Below are 22,500 nucleotides of genomic sequence, written 5' to 3' on the forward strand. Positions count from 1 at the left end.
GCCCATTTTTAGGGCTCACATTTCGCTCATGTGAGCACTCGTTGGAGGGAGGGGGGGGGGTCGCTGCCCCTGGGGCGGGTGGGGGGAGGGTTAGTTTACTGTCCGGGCTGAAACTAAAAGGGACAAAGAGGTCTTTGCAAAGAGGAATGTGTAATAACCAGTGGGCATGTGAGCTTGACAAAGTGACACAACATCTTCCTCCTCCTCCTGTGTGTTCGAATTGCATTGTTCCATTTACACTTTTGTTCCTTGTGGAACGTCTGGATTCATACGGTGCAACATAGTCCTCCCCGCCTGCTCCCTTTTGTGGATAATTAGTTGTTTCACTAATTCTTTGCATATGGCAACATGGCGGCTCTCTGAGCTTTCCAGAAAGCTTCATATCTTCGCCCCGTGCCTGTCTCGACCAATCGGCGGGTGACACGTAACACTATCCTATTGGTCGCCGGCGATTAGCCCTCGGCTAATCAGGTTGCGTGAGGCCCAGCGCCTAGGGACTCGCAGCCGGTGGTTGGGGAGCTGCTGCCCCCTAGCCTGTGGGGTGAGGGGAGGCCTTTTTTTGGGGAGGGGGGGGGGAGAAAAGGGGAAGGAGAGGCATAGGTGAAGGGAAGTATAGAAGTGGGAAATACAGTGGGAGGCATGAAAGCAGGCGGGCTGTCCGCCTTGCTGACACGATGTGTGGGTGTTGGCAGCTAAGCTAAGCTGGCTCCCTCTTGTCAGGGAGCTGTGAGTGTGTGAGAAGTTCTTCACATGTGTTTCACCATATATGGATGTCCATAGATGAATACTGTGTAGCATTCATATATACACACTCCGATGATTCCACACATGTTGTTCTGTTTAAGACTCTTTATTTTATTATTATTACTTATTGAGTTGTTCATACATGCACATATACATATACACACATACACATACATACATACACACACATATACCCCATATACATATGCATATACACAACTATACACATACATACTCAATTTTTCAATTATGGGGAAGGATATCTGGTCAGTATTTCATCTGGGAATTATGTACTGTGGGACGGGGTTTTCCTCTAGTGAATCGAGGCTATTGAGGGGGAGGGGGGCCCTTGTTTGTGGGTGATGGGGGGCCCCTTGTTTGTGGGTGAGGGTCCCCCTCCCCCCACCACAACCGGTGGGTGGGGGGTGGAGGGGGGGAGGGGGACACACTCGTCCAACGCGTAATTAAATTACGAAACTAACAACAGTTTTGGACTGAATGTTTAATTAACTAAACAGGTGTTTCCTCACACTATTACCTTACCACACGCCTCGCCCCGTGCTCCCACACCTGTCACCCAGGCCAGCTCCCCCACCTGTCACCCAGGCCAGCTCCCACACCTGTCACCCAGGCCAGCTCCCACACCTGTCACCCAGGCCAGCACCCACACCTGTCACCCAGGCCAGCTCCCACACCTGTCACCCAGGCCAGCACCCACACCTGTCACCCAGACCAGCTCCCACACCTGTCACCCAGGCCAGCACCCACACCTGTCACCCAGGCCAGCACCCACACCTGTCACCCAGACCAGCTCCCACACCTGTCACCCAGGCCAGCACCCACACCTGTCACCCAGGCCAGCTCCCACACCTGTCACCCAGGCTAGCACCCACACCTGTCACCCAGGCCAGCACCCACACCTGTCACCCAGGCCAGCACCCACACCTGTCACCCAGGCCAGCACCCACACCTGTCACCCAGGCCAGCACCCACACCTGTCACCCAGGCCAGCACCCACACCTGTCACCCAGACCAGCACCCACACCTGTCACCCAGACCAGCTCCCACACCTGTCAATAACGAGTAATAACGCAAGGTCACTCACGCGGCTGGTCATTTACCCCCCCCCCCTGACCGCGCTCCTCCGACACGTGTAGCTAGCCTCGCCCAAATTTGTAGGGGGACTGGTCTGGGGTACAGGACCAACATAGGTCGGGAAGGGATAAGGATTGGGATTGGGACGAAGGGGGAAGTGAATGATGCCCCAACCACTTGTGGACGGTCGGGGGATTGAACGCCGGCCTGCATGAAGCCAGACCGTCGCTCTATAGTCTATACCGTCCACCTCAAGTGATTGGACGAAGAGAGAAGAGGGGGATAAGAAAATGGGGCAATAACGTAGAAAACGGGGTAAATGATGTGTAAGAGAAAACTCACTTTTTAACGGCGACTTTGTTAGAGCGGTCGGCGGTGAGGCAGAGCCTCTTGTAGGCCTTGTGGAGGAAGGTCATGGGCGAGGCGTTGATGGAGATGAGATTGTAGGCCATCTTGAGGATCTCGTCCGCCCATAGCTGGAAACACACAACAATCACACATTAGATTATTAAAAGCAGTTGGCCTGTTGCCCCGTACGAAGCTGCTCTCCTATTGGCCCATACGAGGCTGCTCTCCTATTGGCCCCGTACGAGGCTGCTCTCCTATTAGTCAAAACGAGGCTGCTCTCCTATTGGCCCATACGAGGCTGCTCTCCAATTGGCCCGTACGAGGCTGCTCTCTTATTGGTCCAAACGAGACTGCTCTCCAATTGGCCCATACGAGGCTGCTCTCCTATTGGCCCCGTACGAGGCTGCTCTCCTATTGGCCCATATGAGGCAGCTCTCCTATTGGCCCAGCAACAAGCATGGCCCAGCGCCCCCCCCCCCCCTTCCAAAAAACCAGTTAAGGTCGAGCCGCATCGTCACATTTCCAGCGTACTAAAATGCCAGCACTTGTGTCAACAGTTTGCTCAAATGCACAGTAATTGGGCTGTTGGCTCCCTGGAAAAGGCTCCAATTTTGTATTACCGACTAGACCCACATAAGGCCTACTAAACAATTGGGAAAGAGTAACTACAGCGCCCAGCCTACCATAGCCAGCCTAATACACGCTAGCATAGGCCTAATGCAGTACATATATGTACTATACTAGGCCTAGGGATATTTATGAATGGATGTTAACTTATTTTTTTTCCTCTATAAAAATTCATAGTACAGAAAAGTGGTTTACTGGCGGTGTATCTACTACATATTGGTACTTACGACCCAGATAGTTATTATGAGTACTGTCATTACAGCAGCATGGGCTGTTATACCTGGAGTATACCTGTAGTGGGTTTCACGGGTTCTTCTACTCCCATAGTAATGGTGTCTCCCCTCTCTGCCCCAGACACCCCTATAGTCAAGCTCCCCCCCCCTTCCTGCCTTTACATGGATGGCACCATTCACACGTTGGCGCTCAAGAGGGGGGAGGGGTGATAGTGGCACTGGTGGGGGGGGTGAAGGTGGTACTGGGGCAGCCTCACCATCAATCCTCGGCACTCACAGGCAGGAGGATGAGGCAGGCTGTGAGGGGGGGGGGCAGGTGAGGAGGAGTGAGGAAGGTGTTCCATCATGCATGCAAGCTGCATGTTGCCCCACCATGACACGCCCTCCCCACTCACACACCCCCTCCACCACCACACTCCCCCACCCCCTCTCCCCCATACCCCCACCCCTGGCATCCCCCTCCCCCCACTCGCCCCTCACCATGATAAACCTCCTCAGTATTTTCACTGTCCTTTGAATGGCTTCAGTACTAATATATCACTATCATAACCACCACTATCACCACCAGGACAATCACAATCACCACAGCCACTATCACTACCATTACAAGCACTATGAGTACAAGCACAATCACCACCATCATCACAAGCACCTTCAACACCATCCTAACTACCACAGAATCGTCACTGTCACCACCACACCACCACCACCACCACCACCACACCACCCCCACTACACCATCACCCCCACCCTCACCATCCCCATTACACCACACCACCACCACCACCAGGGACCCACACAAGGAAGTTAACCACAGCCCAAATGAAAGGTTACCGTCTTGAGATCAATACCTTAATATAGCTCTCATGTCTTATGTGGTCACGGCGCCTCTATCCACACCCTTAACCATGGTGTGGTCCTCATGGTGTGGTCCTCATGATGTGGTCCTCATGGTGTGGTCCTCATGGTGTGGTCACAAACGCTAATTGCTCGTTAAAAGGACCTCCTAAACCCCCCATCCCCTTGTTTATGATTCAAAAACACTTAAAACACACCATTCACAACAGATGGCGTTCGAACTTTTATCGAACAGTGCTTCGCTCTGTTTCACAATCCTTTTTAACCCGTCGTGGGGCCAGGCTTGTACACAGCCAGCAGCCGGCCCCAATGATGCGTTATTCGTCAATTTTAACGTATTATTCGTAAATTTTTGCGTACTATTCGTCAATTTTAACGTATTATTCGTCAATTTTAACGTACTGTGTGTTCGAAATCTGTATTTTCTCACATATGAATTTTGGTGCATAGTTTGGTCTTGGTTAGGTTAGCTGTTCAGTTTCAGCTGGCGAGTATTTGTTTAAGCATTTAGAGAAGTGCAATTCGAGCACAGGAACAGAACAAAGCAGTGTTCGAGAAAAGTTCGAACATCAGTTGTGAGTGATCCAGCCCGTCCTCCAAACAAAGACCCAAAAGTGATTCCATGCACCCGCCAAACCCCCTGTTTATGAATGAAAAGCGGGTTACACACGACTCACAACTGCTGACGTTCGAACATATCCGGAACAAGTGCTTCACTGACGAATTTTGTTCGAACCACAACGCTATAAATGCTTCACCCACGTACTACAAATACAAATAATCGCCAACAGCACCTAAACACCTAACCTAACCTATCCTATGCCTATATATACACAATATGTTAATATATTATAATATTAATTTATACTTGCAAAAATTCCCGTTTTGAATGAACAGCATGTTAAAATTTATGAATGCGTCTGTGGGGTCGACCGCTGGATGTAATGGACTTGAGTCGACGACGGGTTGACCTTTTGATATGACATAGCCCAACAGCCTTCACAACCTAGACACCAGTCAATTAAAATAAAAAAAAACTGAGAGGCGGAACCCAAGAGCCGTGGCTCATCGCTCGGAAATACACTTAGGTGATTACGAGAGATGAGCTATCAAGATGATTTAAAATCATTTAGCAAAAAAAGATAAACACTTATTTTTTTTTTCTATTATTTAATAGTCATCAACAATCAACTTGTTGATGAATTGATGGTTAGCCCTGTAACCATACGTGGCTGGTTAGCCCTGTAACCATACGTGGCTGGTTAGCCCTGTAACCATACGTGGCTGGTTAGTCCTGTAACCATACGTGGCTGGTTAGCCCTGTAACCATACGTGGCTGGTTAGTCCTGTAACCATACGTGGCTGGTTAGTCCTGTAACCATACGTGGCTGGTTAGCCCTGTAACCATACGTGGCTGGTTAGCCCTGTAACCATACGTGGCTGGTTAGCCCTGTAACCATACGTGGCTGGTTAGTCCTGTAACCATACGTGGCTGGTTAGTCCTGTAACCATACGTGGCTGGTCAGCCCTGTAACCATACGTGGCTGGTTAGCCCTGTAACCATACGTGGCTGGTTAGCCCTGTAACCATACGTGGCTGGTTAGTCCTGTAACCATACGTGGCTGGTTAGTCCTGTAACCATACGTGGCTGGTTAGCCCTGTAACCATACGTGGCTGGTTAGCCCTGTAACCATACGTGGCTGGTTAGCCCTGTAACCATACGTGGCTGGTTAGCCCTGTAACCATACGTGGCTGGTTAGCCCTGTAACCATACGTGGCTGGTTAGTCCTGTAACCATACGTGGCTGGTTAGTCCTGTAACCATACGTGGCTGGTTAGCCCTGTAACCATACGTGGCTGGTTAGCCCTGTAACCATACGTGGCTGGTTAGTCCTGTAACCATACGTGGCTGGTTAGCCCTGTAACCATACGTGGCTGGTTAGCCCTGTAACCATACGTGGCTGGTTAGTCCTGTAACCATACGTGGCTGGTTAGCCCTGTAACCATACGTGGCTGGTTAGCCCTGTAACCATACGTGGCTGGTTAGCCCTGTAACCATACGTGTGTGTGTGTGTGTACACATACACGTATTTAGAGATGGATCATTATCTACATTTCTTTATATGTCCTCTCCTCCCTTCATATCCTGGCTTCGTACCTCCTCTCGTGCCTCACCTGGCTGGAGGCAGCCTCACCTGGCTGCAGGCAGCCTCACCTGGCTGGAGGCAGCCTCACCTGGCTGGAGGCAGCCTCACCTGGCTGGAGGCAGCCTCATCTGGCTGGAGGCAGCCTCACCTGGCTGGAGGCAGCCTCACCTGGCTGGAGGCAGCCTCACCTGGCGTGCATTATTCACCAGTGAGGGAGTGGGGTAGTATTTACCGGAGCCGGTAATCCTCAGCGGCGCATGCGCACAACAGCTTGACTCTCTCTCTCTCTCTCTCTCTCTCTCTCTCTCTCTCTCTCTCTCTCTCTCTCTCTCTCTCTCTCTCTCTCTCTCTCCCTCGCTCTCTAATTATTCTCCCTGCTCACTTGAGTTCCTCATCTCCAGCCTCACCTCTCCACCCGCTTCTATCCTGCTTTCATTCCTGGCTTCCAGGTCATTATTCTAGGTTCCGGGCCACCCCCCCTCCCCCAGGCTCCAGGCCATCCAAAGGTTCCAGACCATCACTGGATTCCAGGTCATCATTAGGTTCCAGGTTACCACTGTGTTCCAGGCGAGCCCTCAGTTCAAGACATCTTCCAGAGTGACTTTTATGTCTTGCCCTATATGGGGGGGGGGGGAGGGGGGTCTTCCACTTCCAGGAAAACCCTTCCCATTTTCCAGACGATTTTTGTTTTCCAGTAACTTCCGTTTTCCTCCAGACACTCTTCTCCTCTGGTCTTGATGGCTCTTTTCTCAGTTATTATTTGTCTTCTCTACTTCCCCTTTTGTTTCCAGGCTTGTGTAGCTTTCCTGTATGTCTTTGTTTTGAGGTCCACTGCTGGCCCTAGAGGCAGGTGTGTGTGTGTGTGTGTGTGTGTGTGTGTGTGTGTGTGTGTGTGTGTGTGTGTGTGTGTACTCACCTAGTTGTGCTTGCGGGGGTTGAGCTCTGACTCTTTGGTCCCGCCTCTGTGTGTGTGTGTGTGTGTGTGTGTGTGTGTGTGTGTGTGTGTGTGTGTGTGTGTGTGTGTGTGTGTGTACTCACCTAGTTGTGCTTGCGGGGGTTGAGCTCTGGCTCTTTGGTCCCGCCTCTGTGTGTGTGTGTGTGTGTGTGTGTGTGTGTGTGTGTGTGCTGGGGGGGGAGGAGTGGCTCGCTCTGTAACGTCTTGATCTTTCCACTTGAAGTCCGGCGGGCTTACCATCTATCTCCTTCATCATAGTGTTTTATTTCCACCTTCTCTGTTCCACCCTGCCTCCACTACCCCACATTCCTCTACCCTCCCTCCCTCTCTCTCCCTCTCTCTCTTCCCCCTTTTCCTTTGCTAGGCGCTCGCATTTGGCTACATAATGCCCCTGGTAACCGGCCATCTCTTCCGGATTGCATCCTGGGGATAGTTAATGGCCTCGGGGGATTCTTACACCTTATGCCTCTGTTCACCTGTTGGTTCCGGAGAATAATGGTGTCTGGCCCGGTCCCTGACCAGGCCTGCTGGTTGGTGGTGTGGTCAGCCAGGCTGTTAGATGATGCGGTTGCTCGCAGTCTGGCGTTTGAATCGCTGCCTGGTTGATCAGGCCTTCTTTGGAGGTGTTTATCTAAGATAATTTCACCTAATATGACAATAGAGCCACACCCTTCACCTACAGAGCCACACCCTTCACCTACAGAGCCACACTCTTCACCTACAGAGCTACACCCTTCACCTACAGAGCCACACCCTTCACCTACAGAGCCACACCCTTCACCTACAGAGCCACACCCTTCACCTACAGAGCCACACCCTTCACCTACAGAGCCACACCCACTTGCCAACAGAGCTACACACCTCCCTCACAGAGCCAGACTCATCACCTAGATTCCCCAGCCGGCCCCAGCTAAGCCTCTGAATATTACATCTGGCTATGACCCCCTGACCTAGCCAGCATCTGCTTCCTCGGACACCTGTCTTGCCAACACCCCTCCTACCCCCCCACACACACCTGTGGTGCTCCCCTCCACACAAACACACCTGTGTTTCCACCTCCCCCCACACACACAAGTTTCTGTGTTTCCCTCCTCCCCACTCAGAGAGAGAGAGAGAGAGAGAGAGAGAGAGAGAGAGAGAGAGAGAGAGAGAGAGAGAGGGAGAGGGAGAGGGAGAGGGAGAGAGAGAGAGAGAGAGAGAGAGAGAGAGAGAGAGAGAGAGAGAGAGAGAGAGGGAGAGGGAGAGAGAAGGAGAGAGAGAGAGAGAGAGAGAGAGAGAGAGAGAGAGAGAGAGAGAGAGAGAGAGAGAGAGAGAGAGAGGGAGAGGGAGAGAGAGAGAGAGAGAGAGAGAGAGAGAGAGAGAGAGAGAGAGAGAGAGAGAGAGAGAGAGAGAGAGCCAACATATCAACCACTTACCATACATTACCAAAATGAGCATCAATATCCCCTCACAAATTAAGAGCTTATAAATTCATTGCCATTCAAGGAACGTAAGTCTTCGCCACCACCCCCCCACACACCCCCACCATCTTCCCAGCCACCCCCCCACACCCCCCCCCTTCCTCCCAAAGTGGGACCTGCCCACCCACTCCTCCCAAAGTGGGGTTCCCTCCCATCGTCTGGAATCAAATACCCCATCAGGAGTGTACTTGGTGTGGGTTCCAGGAGTGTTACTACGCAGGCCCAGTCCGAGGCTTGGCCCGTGATAACTTGGTCCAACAGGCTGTCTGTTGCTTGGAGCGGCCAGCTGGATCTTATATATAATTACAATTAGGGTCAGTTTGGCACTTCTTGCAGGAAATTGTCCAACCGTTTCTTGACGACGTTCTCTGGTGTTCATACAGTGTTCTCTGATGTTCATACAGTGTTCTCTGGTGTTCATACAGTGTTCTCTGGTGTTCATACAGTGTTCTCTGATGTTCATGCAGTGTTCTCTGATGTTCATGCAGTGTTCTCTGATGTTCATACAGTGTTCTCTGGTGTTCATACAGTGTTCTCTGGTGTTCATACAGTGTTCTCTGATGTTCATGCAGTGTTCTCTGGTGTTCATACAGTGTTCTCTGATGTTCATGCAGTGTTCTCTGATGTTCATACAGTGTTCTCTGGTGTTCATACAGTGTTCTCTGGTGTTCATACAGTGTTCTCTGGTGTTCATACAGTGTTCTCTGATGTTCATGCAGTGTTCTCTGATGTTCATGCAGTGTTCTCTGATGTTCATGCAGTGTTCTCTGATGTTCATGCAGTGTTCTCTGATGTTCATGCAGTGTTCTCTGATGTTCATGCAGTGTTCTCTGATGTTCATGCAGTGTTCTCTGATGTTCATGCAGTGTTCTCTGATGTTCATACAGTGTTCTATGATGTTCATACAGTGTTCTCTGATGTTCTTACAGTGTTCTCTAATATTCATACAGTGTTCTCTAATATTCATACAGTGTTCTCTAATATTCATACAGTGTTCTCTAATATTTACACAGTGTTCTCTAATGTTCATACAGTGTTCTCTAATGTTCATACAGTGTTCTCTAATATTTACACAGTGTTCTCTAATGTTCTTACAGTGTTCTCTAATATTTACACAGTGTTCTCTAATGTTCATACAGTGTTTCTAATATTCATACAGTGTTCTCTAACGTTCATACAGTGTTCTCTAATGTTCATACAGTGTTCTCTAACGTTCATACAGTGTTCTCTAACGTTCATACAGTGTTCTCTAACGTTCATACAGTGTTCTCTAATGTTCACACAGTGTTCTCTAACGTTCATACAGTGTTCTCTAACGTTCATACAGTGTTCTCTAACGTTCATACAGTGTTCTCTAATGTTCACACAGTGTTCTCTGATAGTGCCTATGACACCACTACTCTTCACCGGATCCTGACACTCCGTTTTTTTCCTCATTTTAACTTCTCGACCTCAAAAAATAAAACAAACCATTCGTACCAACTCTTTACCTCGAGCGATATTGCCCAATCGTCTCCGCCGCCCCCAGGAGGGAGCGTCCCCCCACCTTCACGCACGCATTCCATAAAGGACCTGTCATAAAGTTTGCAAAAAAGAGAGTCACTGTAGACGCCGGTAACGGAATTTGGAAGATGTTTATTTTTGATAGGCTGAGAGAGGGTACGGCTGTGCATGCCTGCCTCTTCCTTCAAGGTGGTGAATCATGCCAGCGGTGCTGGGAGCCTTTTTCAGGGGTATTGTGGCCTTGTATCAACTGCTGGGAGTTCCTCCTAGGAGTATTGTGTCCTAGCGTCAACTGCTGGGGTTCTATCTAGGTGTATTGTGTCCTTGTATCAACTGCTGGGAGTCCCTCCTAGGTGTGTTGTGTCCTAGCGTCAACTGCTGGGGTTCTATCTAGGTGTATTGTGTCCTTGTATCAACTGCTGGGAGTTCCTCCTAGGTGTATTGTGTCCTAGCGTCAAGTGCTGGGAGTCCCTCCTAGGTGTGTTGTGTCCTAGCGTCAACTGCTGGGGTTCTATCTAGGTGTATTGTGTTCTAGCATCAAGTGTTTGGGGTTCTTCCTGGGTGTATTGTGTCCTAGCGTCAACTGCTGGGGTTCTATCTAGGTGTATTGTGTCCTAGGATCAAGTGTTTGGGGTTCTTCCTGGGTGTATTGTGTCCTAGCATCAACTGCTGGGGCTCTTCCTGGGTGTATTGTGTCCTAGCATCAAGTGTTTGGGACTCTTCCTAGGTGTATTGTGTTCTAGCATCAACTGCTGGGGTTCTTCCTAGGTGTATTGTGTCCTAGCATCAAGTGTTTGGGACTCTTCCTAGGTGTATTGTGTTCTAGCATCAACTGCTGGGGTTCTTCCTAGGTGTATTGTGTCCTAGCATCAACTGCTGGGGCTCTTCCTAGGTGTATTGTGTCCTAGCATCAACTGCTGGGACTCCCTCCTAGGTGTATTGTGTCCTAGCATCAACTGCTGGGACTCCCTCCTAGGTGTATTGTGTCCTAGCATCAACTGCTGGGACTCCCTCCTAGGTGTATTGTCTCCTAGCATCAAGTGCTAGGAGCCCCTTTCTAGGTGTATATATATACTAGCACTAAGTGCTGGGACTACTCCAGCAGCCTAGCAATGAGAGGTACAAGGGGGGGGGGGGGAGGGGGGAAGGGAACTATCAGGGGGGAAAGCACCAAGCCATTACAACTATATAGCACTGGGAAGGGGTCAGGATAAGGATTTGGGATGGGACGGGGGAAAGGAATGGTACCCAACCACTTGGACGGTCGGGGATTGAACGCCGACCTGCAAGAAGCGAGACCGTCGCTCTACCATCCAGCCCAAGTAGTTGGACAGGGGGGGAGGGGGGTGCTAGTTGGCTTATTCGGTAATTGCTAACTATTCCATCAAGCATGTCACCCCCATTTCTTAATCATCCTGTGTATAAACCTCCTCTTGTATATATAGGATCAATACTTGGGGAGGATTTTGAGTTTTTTGAATTTGTGTAGGTGAAAAAAAAAAGGTATTTTGGATCTCTTGTAAGGATTTGTTTTATTTGCAGTTTCTTCGGTCTTTAGCCTATGTTCTACTTCTTCAATCTACCTATTTATTTATATATATACGAGACGGTACATTGGGTATGTGAGGATACATAGCATAGTATTTACAACCTTGTAAAGCCACTAGTACGCGCAGCGTTTCGGGCAGAAATTATATATATATATTTACTTAAATAATTATATATCTATCTTAGGTATATATATCTATATACAAATTATATATTTATCTACCTATTATATATGTACTTTCCTATTGCCGAGTGTTCAGAGGGAACTTGATGGAACACCTCCAAGTCATAACTGATTAAGCAGACAAGTGATTCCTACGTCAGAGTGTGAGCAGCTGCCTCTAACAGCCTGGTGGATCACACCAGTAGCCAGGGGAGTACAGATTCACGAAGCAGTTACGCAAGTACTTACGAACGTGTACATCTTTCCTCAATCTTTGATGGCTTTGGTTACATTTATTAAACAGTTTACATGTATGAAAACTTGCCAGTCAACTGTTGTTATTGTTATAAACAGCCTCCTGGTGCTTCGGAGCTCATTAACTGTTTAATAATTGTAAACAAAGCCGCCAAAGATTGAGAAAAGATGTACAGGTTCGTAAGTGTTTGCGTAACTGCTTCGTGAATCTAGGCCCAGGAAGCCTAGTCAAGTGCTGCTACTTGAGCAGTGTCCTAAGATTCCGAGTTCGATCCCCAGCGGAGGCGGAAACAAATGGGCAGAGTTTCTTTCACCCTGATGTCCTTGCTCACCTAGTTTTTATTTTTTTCCAAGATTACAAATTCGGAAACGCTGCTAAGTAGCTCTAGAAACGAGGCCATTTTAGTGTTACGAACCACCTCGTAGCATTTCCAAGCTCGTAAACTGTTTAATAGATGTAAACACAGCCCGCAATTATTTAGGAAAGATGCACAGGTTTCGTAAGCGGGCGTGTGAACAGCTGATTAATAATTAGTATGGTAGAGTTATGGTGATGAATGTTGAGTGCCTCCAGTGAATGGTGAGAATGTGGTGGTGATTGTGAGCTCTCAGCACCGGGAATCATCACATATTTACACATCCATTTACGAAACTTTTACATCTTTCCTTAATCGTGGATTTGTTTACGTTTATCAACCAGTTGAAGATCCCTTGAAAGGTCCTAATGTGGTGAGGGGCCGCCAAGGGGCGCCTGTGGGTGGGTTCTGGTCAACACCACCCACACCACCACCAGCTACACCATCACCATCACCATCACTAGCTACACCATCACCATCACCATCACCACCACCACCACCACCACCACAGGGGCCACCACCACCCACACCACCACCAGCTACACCATCACCATCACCATCACCATCTACACCATCACCATCACCATCACTAGCTACACCATCACCATCACCATCACCACCACCACCCACACCACCACCACCACCACCACCCACACCACCACCAGCTACACCATCACCATCACCATCACTAGCTACACCATCACCATCACCATCACCACCACCACCCACACCACCACCACCACCACCACCCACACCACCACCAGCTACACCATCACCATCACCATCTACACCATCACCATCACCATCACTAGCTACACCATCACCATCACCATCACCACCACCACCCCCACAGGGGCCACCACCACCACCCACACCACCACCACCACCACCCACACCACCACCAGCTACACCATCACCACCACCAGCTACACCATCACCATCACCATCACCACCACCACCACCACCACAGGGGCCACCACCATCCCGGGAGGCCTTGACGTCATACCGTGGCTGGTGACGCGTTCAGATCAATAGTAAATTTGGGTACACCTCCAACCTCTCCTCCGGCGGTTTACACTTGCTTCACACCTCCAGCGGTTTACACTTGCTTCACACCTCCAGCGGTTTACACTTGCTTCACACCTCCGGCGGTTTACACTTGCTTCACACCTCCGGCGGTTTACACTTGCTTCACACCTCCAGCGGTTTACACTTGCTTCACACCTCCAGCGGTTTACACTTGCTTCACACCTCCAGCGGTTTACACTTGCTTCACACCTCCAGCGGTTTACACTTGCTTCACACCTCCAGCGGTTTACACTTGCTTCACACCTCCAGCGGTTTACACTTGCTTCACACCTCCAGCGGTTTACACTTGCTTCACACCTCCAGCGGTTTACACTTGCTTCACACCTCCAGCGGTTTACACTTGCTTCACACCTCCGGCGGTTTACACTTGCTTCACACCTCCAGCGGTTTACACTTGCTTCACACCTCCAGCGGTTTACACTTGCTTCACACACCTCCAGCGGTTTACACTTGCTTCACACACCTCCAGCGGTTTACACTTGCTTCACACACCTCCAGCGGTTTACACTTGCTTCACACACCTCCAGCGGTTTACACTTGCTTCACACCTCCAGCGGTTTACACTTGCTTCACACACCTCCAGCGGTTTACACTTGCTTCACACACACCTCCAGCGGTTTACACTTGCTTCACACACACCTACAGCGGTTTACACTTGCTTCACACACCTCCAGCGGTTTACACTTGCTCTACACCTACAGCGGTTTACACTTGCTCCACACACCTCCAGCGGTTTACACTTGATCCACACCTCCAGCGGTTTACACTTGCTTCACACACACCTCCAGTGGTTTACACTTGCTTCACACACACCTCCAGTGGTTTACACTTGCTTCACACACACCTCCAGTGGTTTACACTTGCTTCACACACACCTCCAGCGGTTTACACTTGCTTCACACACACCTCCAGTGGTTTACACTTGCTTCACACACACCTCCAGTGGTTTACACTTGCTTCACACACACCTCCAGTGGTTTACACTTGCTTCACACACACCTCCAGCGGTTTACACTTGCTTCACACACACCTCCAGTGGTTTACACTTGCTTCACACACACCTCCAGCTTCTCCTACAGCAGTTTACACCTACAGCATTCTCTCTGCTCCTCGTACACACACACACACACACACACACACACACACACACACACACACACACACACACACACACACACACACACGTGCCACAACACACACCTACAGCATTAATCTCCGACTCCCCCCACACACCTGACCTCACATCTGCTGATTCAGCCACATGTAAATATTAAACTGACTCCCGCCGACCTACTCTATTATCCCATTAGAATGTATTTAACGACAGTTTAACATACTACTATTTCCCCCCCCCCCTATTTGACGTGTTTCATACCCCCCCCTATTTGACGTGTTTCATACCCCCCCTATTTGACGTGTTTCATACCCCCCCCCTATTTGACGTGTTTCATACCCCCGCTATTTGACGTGTTTCATACCCCCCCCTATTTGACGTGTTTCATACCCCCCTATTTGACGTGTTTCATTCCCCCCCCTATTTGACGTGTTTCATACCCCCCCCCTATTTGACGTGTTTCATACCCCCCCTATTTGACGTGTTTCATACCCCCCCCCTCTATTTGACGTGTTTCATTCCCCCCCCCTATTTGACGTGTTTCATTCCCCCCCCCTATTTGACGTGTTTCATTCCCCCCCCCTATTTGACGTGTTTCATACCCCCCCCTATTTGACGTGTTTCATACCCCCCCCCTATTTGACGTGTTTCATACCCCCCCTATTTGACGTGTTTCATACCCCCCCCACTATTTGACGTGTTTCATACCCCCCCCCCCCTATTTCAGCACGTGTTTCTGCCCACTATTTTAATGTGTGATTCTTGGCCCATTTTAGTCTCCTTTCTCCTCCTATTTTAGCATGCTTCTTGTCCCTATTTTATTTGGTGTCAGTTTTTGCTATGTTTTAGTAAGTTTTTTCCCCTATTTTGTGTGTGTTCCTTATTCTATTTTAGTGTTTCTTCCCGTATTTTAGTGTGCATTTATTGCCCTATTTTAGCAAGCTTCTTGCCCCTATTTCGATGTTTTTTTTTGGGCCTATTTAAGTGTGTGATTCTTACCCAATTTTAATATATATTTTTAACCTCCCAATTTTAGAGGGTGTTAATCCTATTTTAGTGTGCTTTTTACCCTATTTTAGTATACTTTTTAACCCTATTTAATATGTTATTTTAATACCCACCTGCAACACTGTACCACTGAGACATTACCACCTACAATGTCTTAAGTTGGACATTATACAATATAATGAGTTGGATATTACACAATGAATGGTATGATGAGTGGGACAAAGAATGGTATGATGAGTGGGACAGAGAATGGTATGATGAGTGGGACAAAGAATGGTATAATGAGTGGGTCAAAGAATGGTATAATGAGTGGGACAAAGAATGGTATAATGAGTGGGACAAAGAATGGTATAATGAGTGAGACAAAGAATGGTATGATGAGTGAGACAGAGAATGGTATGATGAGTGGGACAAAGAATGGTATAATGAGTGGGACAGAGAATGGTATAATGAGTGGGACAAAGAATGGTATAATGAGTGAGACAAAGAATGGTATGATGAGTGGGACAAAGAATGGTACAATGAGTGGGACAAAGAATAGTATAATGACTGGAACATTGTACTGGACACAGAAAGTTATCCAAAAACATTAAAATATTTGTGAAATTTTATTTGTTCCTAATTATTAACTCCCGTAGTCGAGTACAACAGACCCCCCCCCACCCCCCACCCCCACAGGATGCAGCCCACAACAGTTCCCTAACTCTCAGGTACTTTTTTTTTACTGCAAGGTGAACAGACGCATCAGGTGTAAGGTCCGTCTAAGCGAGGGATAGTGAGCCTTTTTGAGTTCGTCTATCAAAATTGGCAATAAACTTCTTAAATAAATAAATAAAAATCTGGTATGCCCATGGGAATTTATTGCTTGGGTTCATATTATAAAATTTAAAACTATAAAAGAAAGGAAAATAAAGTTATTTTGCTCTTGAAAGTTCTCGCTGCGCTTCGACGATGATATATTGTATACCAGGCTTGTATTGGCGGGTTTTGAGAGCTGTGATGTAACACCAGCTGCCCTACAACACCACCTGCCCTACAACACCACCTGCCCTACAACACCACCTGCCCTACTACACCACCTGCCCTACAACACCACCTGCCCTACTACACCACCTGCCCTACAACACCAGCTGCCCTACAACACCACCTGCCCTACAACACCACCTGCCCTACAACACCACCACCTGTCCTACAACACCACCTGCCCTACTACACCACCTGCCCTACAACACCACCACCTGCCCTACAACACCACCACCTGCCCTACAACACCACCTGCCCTACAACACCACCTGCCCTACAACACCACCTGTCCTACAACACCACCTGTCCTACAACACCACCTGTCCTACAACACCACCTGCCCTACAACACCACCTGCCCTACAACACCACCTGCCCTACAACACCACCTGCCCTACAACACCACCTGCCCTACAACACCACCACCTGTCCTACAACACCACCTGCCCTACAACACCACCTGCCCTACAACACCACCTGCCCTACAACACCACCACCTGCCCTACAACACCACCTGCCCTACTACACCACCTGTCCTACAACACCACCTGCCCTACAACACCACCTGCCCTACTACACCACCTGCCCTACAACACCACCTGTCCTACAACACCACCTGCCCTACACCACCACCTGCCCTACAACACCACCTGCCCTACACCACCACCTGCCCTACACCACCACCTGCCCTACACCACCACCTGCCCTACAACACCACCTGCCCTACAACACCACCTGCCCTACTACACCACCTGCCCTACACCACCACCTGCCCTACAACACCACCTGTCCTACAACACCACCTGCCCTACACCACCACCTGCCCTACAACACCACCTGCCCTACACCACCACCTGCCCTACACCACCACCTGCCCTACACCACCACCTGCCCTACAACACCACCTGCCTTACTACACCACCTGTCCTACACCACCACCTGCCCTACAACACCACCTGCCCTACTACACCACCTGTCCTACAACACCACCTGCCCTACTACACCACCTGTCCTACAACACCACCTGCCCTACAACACCACCTGCCCTACAACACCACCTGCCCTACAACACCACCTGCCCTATAACACCACCTGCCCTGCTTGTATTGGCGGGTTTATATATATATATATATATATATATATATATATATATATATATATATATATATATATATATATATATATATATATAGATAGATAGATAGATAAATATATATATTTACAGCAAGATAATAAACATTCGTGGAGCCGCTAAACTACATATGTACTGTAATCACCACTACACATCCAGTGTCCATTCACAATGTGTACACTTGGTCTGCTAACGAGCTGAGAATGTGTACTGTGACGTCACAACCATGTCCGGCAGTTATTGTGGGTTGGGTTTAAAGAATCAAGGGGGCGGCAGGGCATGTCACGTGCCAAGTAAATTTGCTTGCATGCCACCCTTAGCACGCATGCCATAGGTTCACCATCCGCGTTCTAGGCCAACTACCGACCTTTTCCCAGCTAAGGAGGGGGGGGGGAAGTTTGGTACAGGTAACAGAGTTTAAAAATGAGTGCAGTGTGTGAGTGTGAGTGTGTGTGTGTGTGTGTGTGTGTGTGTGTGTGTGTGTGTGTGTGTGTGTGCGTGATGTGTAGTTAGTGATTGTGTGCGGTGTGTGTGTGTAGTGGCGAGAGAGTAAACCTTGCGATATGATACATTCACCAAGCACTTACGAGGCCCCCCCTTACGAGGTACCGCACCTCTTATCTTGATCATCTTGATCACGGGCGTTTAGTCGCCATATTACTAAACAATTTACGACCTCTGAAGCGCTACGAGGTCGTCCATAATAATGAGCCTTGCGTATGTGCTCCCATACACGGTGTATAACCTCCTGCCGCTATACACAACAGTGTATAAGCTCCTGCTTCCCATACATAACACTGAAGAACCTTGGAGTTCTTCACCACTGCACACGAGAGCCTCACAAACACAGCTACAAGAAAAGCCAAACAAATCAACATTCACAAACACAACAAACACAACAAACAAACAACACCCACAGGGGGGCTCAGGGAACCGGTTCCGGCTCCAGCATCGAGCCCCAAGGCTGCTTGTCCCTTGATTATAGTCATTATAACTTGGGAGGACGACCACTAGCCAAGTTATAGGGGGAGAGGGTGCCTTGGGGACCCCTGGGGGGCGCGGATCCCCTCACTCTGGGGACCTGGGGGGGGGGGCCCCCCAGATACTAGGGACCCCCCTAGACCCCAGACACCAGGGACCTCCAAGTTAGAATGAGAATATGATTGTAAAGTACTTCAGAGGAATATAAGGAGAGGGAGCTGGGGGATATGAGGACAAGGAGCTGGGGGTATGAGGACAAGGAGCTGGGGTATGAGGACAAGGAGCTGGGGGTATGAGGACAAGGAGCTGGGGTATGAGGATAAGGAGCTGGGGTATGAGGACAAGGAGCTGGGATATGAGGACAAGGAGCTGGGATATGAGGGCAAGGTGCTGGGGTATGAGGACAAGGAGCTGGGGTATGAGGACAAGGAGCTGGGATATGAGGACAAGGAGCTGGGATATGAGGACAAGGAGCTAGGATATGAGGACAAGGAGCTGGGATATGAGGACAAGGAGCTGGGATATGAGGACGAGGAGAAACAACGGTGCCCAACACGTCTGAACATCGGGGGATCGAACATCGGCCCTGCAAGAGGCGATGCCGAGCTGTGGCGACCAGTCCAAGTGATTGGTGTAAATCGCAGAGATAAACAAAATACTTTAAGCGTAATAGATAAATGGGGATGACAATAGAACCCCCCCCATTAACAATTCCACCCCCCCCTCTCCGTTAACAATTTCCGTTAACAATTTGAAAAATATAAATGCTAAATAAGTAGGCAGCTGCGAGGATAAGATGGGGTCCAAGAGCTGAAACTCGATCCCATCGGGCAGAAAATAGGGTAGTACAAATAGGTGAGTTCACAGTCTTTACACCCAAAAGCCCAATTACATTTCCCTTAATTTGTTGTAATTTGTTAAAAACCTTAATTAAAAAATGTATTATTTTACGTGAGACTGGTGGTGTGTTGAGGGGTAATGTGTGTTGTCACCTTGTAGCGCTCCCCTACCTGCGTCCTCGGACTCCCAGCTCCAACTCTAGGGCCCCGGCTCGCGGTCTCTCACTTGGAAACTTCTTGTCTACCTGGTTTCTTCACTTCTACCTATGTAGTCTCTCCGGGGATCAACAGCCCCGCGGCCCGGGTCTCCGATCAGATGCTAGTTGTTCGGCTGGTTAACCAGGCTGTTGGATGCGGCTGATCGCAGCCTGACGTGTGAATCACAGCCTGGTTGATCAGGTATTCCCTGTTCAAAATCGTCGTCTCACGTTTCACCAAACTATTATCACTGGTGTCGGCCTTCCATTGCTGCTCGAGATGAAAGTCCTGGAATAATCTGTCCAGTTCGTCTCCTTGTCGCTGTCTTTGAGAAGGTGTCGATATGCAGACAATGGGCAACCAGGAGGCCTGGTCGACGACCGGGCCGCGGGGACGCTAAGCCCCGGAAGCATCTCAAGGTAACCTCAAGGTAAGGTATGGGTCACAATAACGGGGCTGAACAGTTGGCAACTAGCCCACACATCTGGAATCGAGGAACTGACGACGTTTCGATCCGTCCTGAGCCACGGTCACCACTTAATGGTGGTTCAGATGGACCGAAACGTCGCCGGGTTTTCATTTTCGGATGTGTGGTGTTGGTTGTCTCAGTCAAGTACTTTGGTCCCTTGAAATTATCCTGAAACAGTATCGAGGATCAATGACCCCACGGTTCAGTCTCTGACCTGGCCTAACTGGTTGAGAGACTGGTCAATCAGGCTGTTTGACGCAGCTGCATGCAGTCTGAAGTATCAATCACAGCCTAATTAATCAGGTACCCTTTGGAGTGCTTTAATCAAGTCTCCTTTGCAACTCAGATGTCATTCATCTGTCATTCATTCATTCAAGATGTCATTCAATTACCCTGTATGTCTGTAGCAGTAGTTCTTGCTGATCGTTGGGTGGTTATAGATAGGAGCTGCCTCGTATGGTCCAAAGGTAACTGCCTTCTGCAGTTACCTTTGTTCTTATGTTGGCTTGAGTCCCTTTTGGCTGAGGTCATCTTCCTGCTTCATCGCTTGTCACCACCTGACATTTGGTGAACTAATTTCTGGCTTGATTTAGTTCTATTCTACTTCGTTACTCTTTTATCTGTTCTCTTTCCGAGTCTTCTTGTTTTTTTCCGTTATTGTCTTCTTGCAATGTTCAAGTTTCGTCGTGTCTTTCAGGTCATTGTGTGATGCCTGATGGTCAAAGCGGTTGGGCATTATTCCTTCATTCAACCTGCTATTCCAGCACCTGTCCTCGTCTCCCTTCCATGTGCTGTATAGCCACATGCAGGCGATGAGTTACGTGGCTGAAGTATGTTGACCAAACCACACACTAGAAAATGAAGGGACGACGACGTTTCGGTCCATCCTGGACCATTCTCAAGTCGATTGTGCATAGCCATACAACCATCTGTTTAGCCATATTGTCTTGACTCTTTCTCCTTAATTTCCTTTCCTTCCTGTGGTCTTGGTCTCTGGACCTGTTCTTCCTACAGCTCAATTATGTACTCTAATACAGTGGATTTCCTTTCCTTCCTGTGGTCTTGGTCTCTGGACCTGTTCTTCCTACAGCTCAATTCTGTACTCTAATACAGTGGGCACTTACAGCAAGCAGCAGTTCATGTCTAATCCTATAAAATAGGATAATCCTATAAAATAGGATAATCCTATAAAATAGGATAATCCTATTTACCTTACTGTAAATGAACAGAAAAGTCCAAGCCTTGAACTGCATCACGTCCTCAGCTGTGTCCAGGTAATTTGCAACATTTAAAACAATTTTGACAATTTTAAACTATTTTCATTGTTCTCTTAACAATGTTAATATTAAAATCCACAGGAGCCGTGGCGAGGGTTCGAACCCTGGGTGTTCCCAGACACACTCTCTCGACCACCAGGCCGCAACATGGCCCAATTCTCACCACGGCTTCTGTGGACTTAATCATTGCTATGTCACATTACTGGGCCTTCTCTGTGTACTAATAATACCGATAAATTATTAATATGCATAAGACCCCATCATGGTGGCTAATTAGTAATTACACACAAATTGTATATTAAACAAACCCACTAATACGCTAAGCCCCCCTGGTGTTAACCGGAGGGAATTAAGACATAACTATCCTCACTGCTACCATCATTTCCTCCCCCTATGGTTACCTTATTGTGATGTACTTCTGTAAGGTTGTACCCACTTCTACCCCGGGTATTTCCAGGAATCCCCCCAAAAGCATTTTTAAAAGTGCAAAATGCTACCCAGCTGCGTACAGCCTCTCTCTCTCTCTCTCTCTCTCTCTCTCTCTCTCTCTCTCTCTCTCTCTCTCTCTCTCTCTCTCGTGCATGTATCAATCCGTTGTCACATGTACGTTACTGTGTGTATTATCCTAACCTAGGTAGCACATCTTTCGCCATCTAGTTACACCTTGGGTGTCACATCTTTCACTAACTGGATACATCTTTTACCAACTGGAAAGACCTTTCATTGCCTGGAAATATAATTTAACCACCTGGAAAGGCCTTTCACCGCCTGGAAACCCCTCCGCTGCCTAGAAACACGGGGCAGGTGAGGGGAAAGGAACAACGTAAAGCTTGACCACTGACGTACCTTAGCGATCTCCGGCTTCTGGGCGATGAAATTGCAGTAGGAGACGTCGACGAAGTTTGGTCCATGAACGACGGTGAAACTCTTCTGTTCCATGAGGTCGGTGGAGCCCGACTTGTTCAGCTTGGGGTCCTGTGGAGAGAGGGGATCACAGCACTGTCAAAAACACATCACTCTACATGCTATTCCTACACACTGTCCTCAAATTTTAACTCCAGTATAAATATATATATATAT

General features: G+C 48.7%; 1 protein-coding gene across 10 annotated transcripts in view; it reads right to left on the reverse strand.

The window, feature by feature from the left end:
- Positions 1 to 22,500, reverse strand: part of Plc21C (Phospholipase C at 21C) — a 298,940-nt gene that overhangs the window by 79,705 nt on the left and 196,735 nt on the right. For all 10 annotated transcript variants that reach the window (XM_069301328.1, XM_069301327.1, XM_069301326.1 and 7 more), the window contains 2 exons: positions 22,267 to 22,395; positions 2,182 to 2,315 (listed from right to left, as the gene is read on the reverse strand). In XM_069301328.1, coding sequence (XP_069157429.1) covers positions 2,182 to 2,315; positions 22,267 to 22,395 — 263 coding nt within the window. The remainder of the gene's footprint in view (positions 1 to 2,181; positions 2,316 to 22,266; positions 22,396 to 22,500) is intronic.

The sequence above is a fragment of the Procambarus clarkii genome, chromosome 45 (assembly GCF_040958095.1).
Source record: "Procambarus clarkii isolate CNS0578487 chromosome 45, FALCON_Pclarkii_2.0, whole genome shotgun sequence".
In the NCBI taxonomy this organism is placed as follows: domain Eukaryota; kingdom Metazoa; phylum Arthropoda; class Malacostraca; order Decapoda; family Cambaridae; genus Procambarus; species Procambarus clarkii.